Raw genomic sequence first — 3,659 nt, forward strand, 5'->3', positions numbered from 1 at the left:
CGTGCTTTTTAGGCCAAGAAATAAAATAGTGTGCGATAGCGACATTTCACTTCGGATTGGGTCATTGCCTTTAGAAGTTGTCTCCGCCGTAAAAAGCCTTGGAGTATATTGCCACATGCCTAGCGCCGCGCGACAGCCTTGTTTGGTGCCGACGACGACGAAGCGGTTGTTGTGGGCACGAGCGGCGCGCTGGTGCTGGGCTCTGTGACTCTGTGATCGGAACGGCAAGCCGACCTTATTCTCTGGTCCTCGGCAACGTGTACCTTCCCTGTGACTTCAGTCGTGACAATATTCCAAAAATTACCATTGGCCCATCAACGCACAATACATGGTTCACTTCACAAGTAAAGCGATGCATGAATCAAAAGAAGCGTTTATACTCTAGACCAAAACAGACTGCCTCGAATGGTGATTGGGAGCGTTACAGGAATCATGCAGCAGCTTGCAAGAAAGAGATTGAAGCAGCTAAAGACAAACTTTTTAATCACGATATATCGGCTCAATTAAAAAATAATACCAAAAAATTTTGGAAAGTAATAAATCCCAGGTCCTCAGCTGGAAATTTATCAATTATAAAGGATGACGAACACCTTTCGCCATCACAAGCAGCAACAGAATTTAATTTATTTTTTAGTTCCGTATTCACTGAAGAGATGCCAATCCCCCCCCCCCCCCCCGATCTTAACTTCACTTCTATTAGTGCCACCATGAATAATCTGATTATCACTCATGGAGGGATAGAGAAAGCTATTGACAGACTACAAATTAACTCGTCGCCTGGTCCAGACGGCATATGCCCTAAACTGCTAAAATTAACAAAACCTTTTGTATCTCACATTTTTACTGCCTTGTTCCAGCAATCCCTTCACACCGGGTGCGTACCTGACTCGTGGAAACTTGCTCGTGTTACTCTCATATTTAAATCAGGTGACCAATCCATGTAACAAATTACCGACCTATCTCGTTAACCAGTATACCGTGCAAATTGTTGGAGCATATCATATCATCGGCCATAATGAAATACTTAACCGAGCACAACTTCTTTTCCCCTAATCAGCATGGTTTCCTGCATGGTCGTTCGTGTGAGACGCAGTTGTTTGAATTAATAACCGACCTTCGCCATGCCGTGCACGCTAAATTAAGGATTGACGATATATTTATTGATTTCGCGAAAGCGTTTGATAAGGTACCCCATTATCGTTTATTACTGAAGCTAAATTATCTCAACATTAACAAGCATATTATCACCTGCATTACCAACTTTCTTACCAATCGTTACCAATATGTCTGTGTAAATGGGTGTTGTTCTTCCCCAACCGTGGTAAAATCTGGCGTGCCGCAAGACTCGGTGCTTGGACCAATTTTATTCCTGATCTACACTAATGATATAAGTGAATTTATTAACTCTACTGCTAGATTATTTGCTGATGACTGCGTTATATATAGACAGATTACCAAACCTGACGACACCAACTCTTTGCAGTCAGACCTGGACAGAATCACCACTTGGTGTGAACAGTGGCAAATGCAAATTAACGTCTCTAAAACAAAGACTATAACATTCACCACCAATAACCAGCTTCAAAATCACTGTTATTCCATGAATAGTATTCCCATTGAGATTGTCTCTACAGTCAAATACCTAGGTGTTCATTTTTCGTCTGATCTAACATGGAATAACCATATCGATGCTATCGTCAGTAAATCATCTAAAGCACTTGGTTTCATCAGACGTCCTTTGCACCAAGCTGATCCTGCCACCAAACGTTTAGCCTACACTACCCTCGTCCACTCAAAAATAGAATACGCATCATTAATTTGGAACCCGCATCAATTGTACTTAATTCACAAACTGGAATCAGTACAAAATAAAGCAGCGAGATTTATAACTAAGAACTATTCACGTCAGTCCAGCATAACGGCAATCAAAGCATCCATAAAGCTACCATCACTCGAAAAGAGAAGAATACTAGCACTATTATCACACTTTCACAGATTGTATCACAGTCACTCTTCATTCGCTTCATACTATATTAGACCCGCCCACCTTATCTTTCCGCGCTTGGATCATGCTCTCAAAATCGAACCCATGTTTGCACGTACCCATCTCTTTAGTCATTCACCATTGTTTCTTGCCGTTCACCACTGGAACAAGTTACCGAGTGATATTGTCTTCACCTTAAATCATGACGCCTTTGCGCAAAAACTAAAGTGTTTTTTTTACAAATAAATTCTGATTAGGAAGGCTCGACTCCTGCATATGCTCAACTTCGAATTTTCTGTACTTTTTTTCCCCATTTTGCCTGTTCTGGATTTGTGTTGCTTGTAGAGCTATGTGTAGAGTATTGTTGATATGTAACTGTACACCTCCCCCCCCCCCCCCCCCCTATGTAATGCCTGAAAAGGGCCTTTAGGGTATGTGAATAAATAAATAAATAATAACAGCAGTGTACGTCCGTATCCTCAGCCATAGATAGTGCCATTGCTGATGTCTTTCTTTAAGTCATGATTAAGTTTGAAATTTTCTCAACATCTGACAAGCAGGCGATGCGTACGACGTACGTCAGCTTCTTCGTCCTTCCTTGCAAGTATTCTTCGGCCACGAGTCCACACAAACTTCCTGCAATTTTCTTCTTTTGTACGATTGCATAGCAAAGCAGTTCCTCGTCCAAGGTGGTTAAATGCTCGTTTATGTATACTGGTTTGCTGTCTCCAGCGTATTCCAGGTCTTCAGTGTTGAGCTGCTGTTTTCTTGTCTTTTGCAGGATTTTGTCATTTGTTCGTTGCACAAAGCGCCAGACAATGTTCTTCTCTTGCGTTTTAAACGTAGGCACTCGCCGGCAAATGTCTAAGTCTGAATCTGCAATTGGCTCACCCAATAATGTCCCGATTTTCTTAACAACGTCACATACATCTCCGCTTTCTCGAACACCCCGTATCTCCAGATTGTTCCACCTCTGGTATATTCCCAGTTCTTGTAGCTTCTCACTCAGTCTATGGTTCTCTGCTCTTAGTCCTTCATTCTCTTTGTGTGAATCCTGAAGCTCTTTGTGCAGCTCTTTCATTTCTTTCCGGAGTTCATTTACTCCATTGCAGGTGTCGCTGCAATATTTGACGCTTACCTTTAATGTCCTCAGGTCAGCTTTTACTTCGCGTTTCATATCTTCCACGCATTTCGCGAGATCTTTCTCTTCCTTACTCATGACAGCGCGTTATCGCGGCGCAATGACTCAATGGCACGCTTAATCTCAGCGGAAAAAGCAATGTACAACAAAATAGAAGTAATATTCCTGTTACTAAGAAAAGAAGCGCCAACAGAGACAAGACGTAAGAAGTGACACGGACAAGCGCTTACTGACAACTGAATTGTCCGTGTCACTTCTTACGTCTTGTCTCTGTTAGCGCTTCTTTTCTTAGTAACATGCACCAATTAGCCCCAGCAAAAAGTTCTACTTAATATTCCTGTGTTCGGCAGCAGCACGCTAGCAGTAACTTATTTACAGAATTATCAGAAAGATCACCCTTTCTCACCTGTATAGAGTACAGAGCGGTTAGGTCCGTCGCCTATGCGTACCGCAGCCGAACTGAAGCTCGATGGTGTAGGCAGGGTCCTTTTATAGCTGAAACCGTCATTTTAATCAACCAAATTATCCGACAGG

The 3,659-nt window shown here is 42.3% G+C and overlaps 1 protein-coding gene across 1 annotated transcript; it reads left to right on the forward strand.

Moving 5' to 3' along the window:
- Positions 1-1,600: 1,600 nt before the first annotated feature.
- LOC144127746 (uncharacterized) lies at positions 1,601-2,230 on the forward strand. Its single transcript, XM_077660642.1, has one exon. The coding sequence runs from the start codon at positions 1,601-1,603 to the stop codon at positions 2,228-2,230; it is 630 nt and encodes a 209-aa protein (XP_077516768.1).
- Positions 2,231-3,659: the final 1,429 nt, after the last annotated feature.

The sequence above is a fragment of the Amblyomma americanum genome, chromosome 4, assembly GCF_052857255.1.
Source record: "Amblyomma americanum isolate KBUSLIRL-KWMA chromosome 4, ASM5285725v1, whole genome shotgun sequence".
Taxonomy (NCBI): Eukaryota; Metazoa; Arthropoda; class Arachnida; order Ixodida; family Ixodidae; genus Amblyomma; species Amblyomma americanum.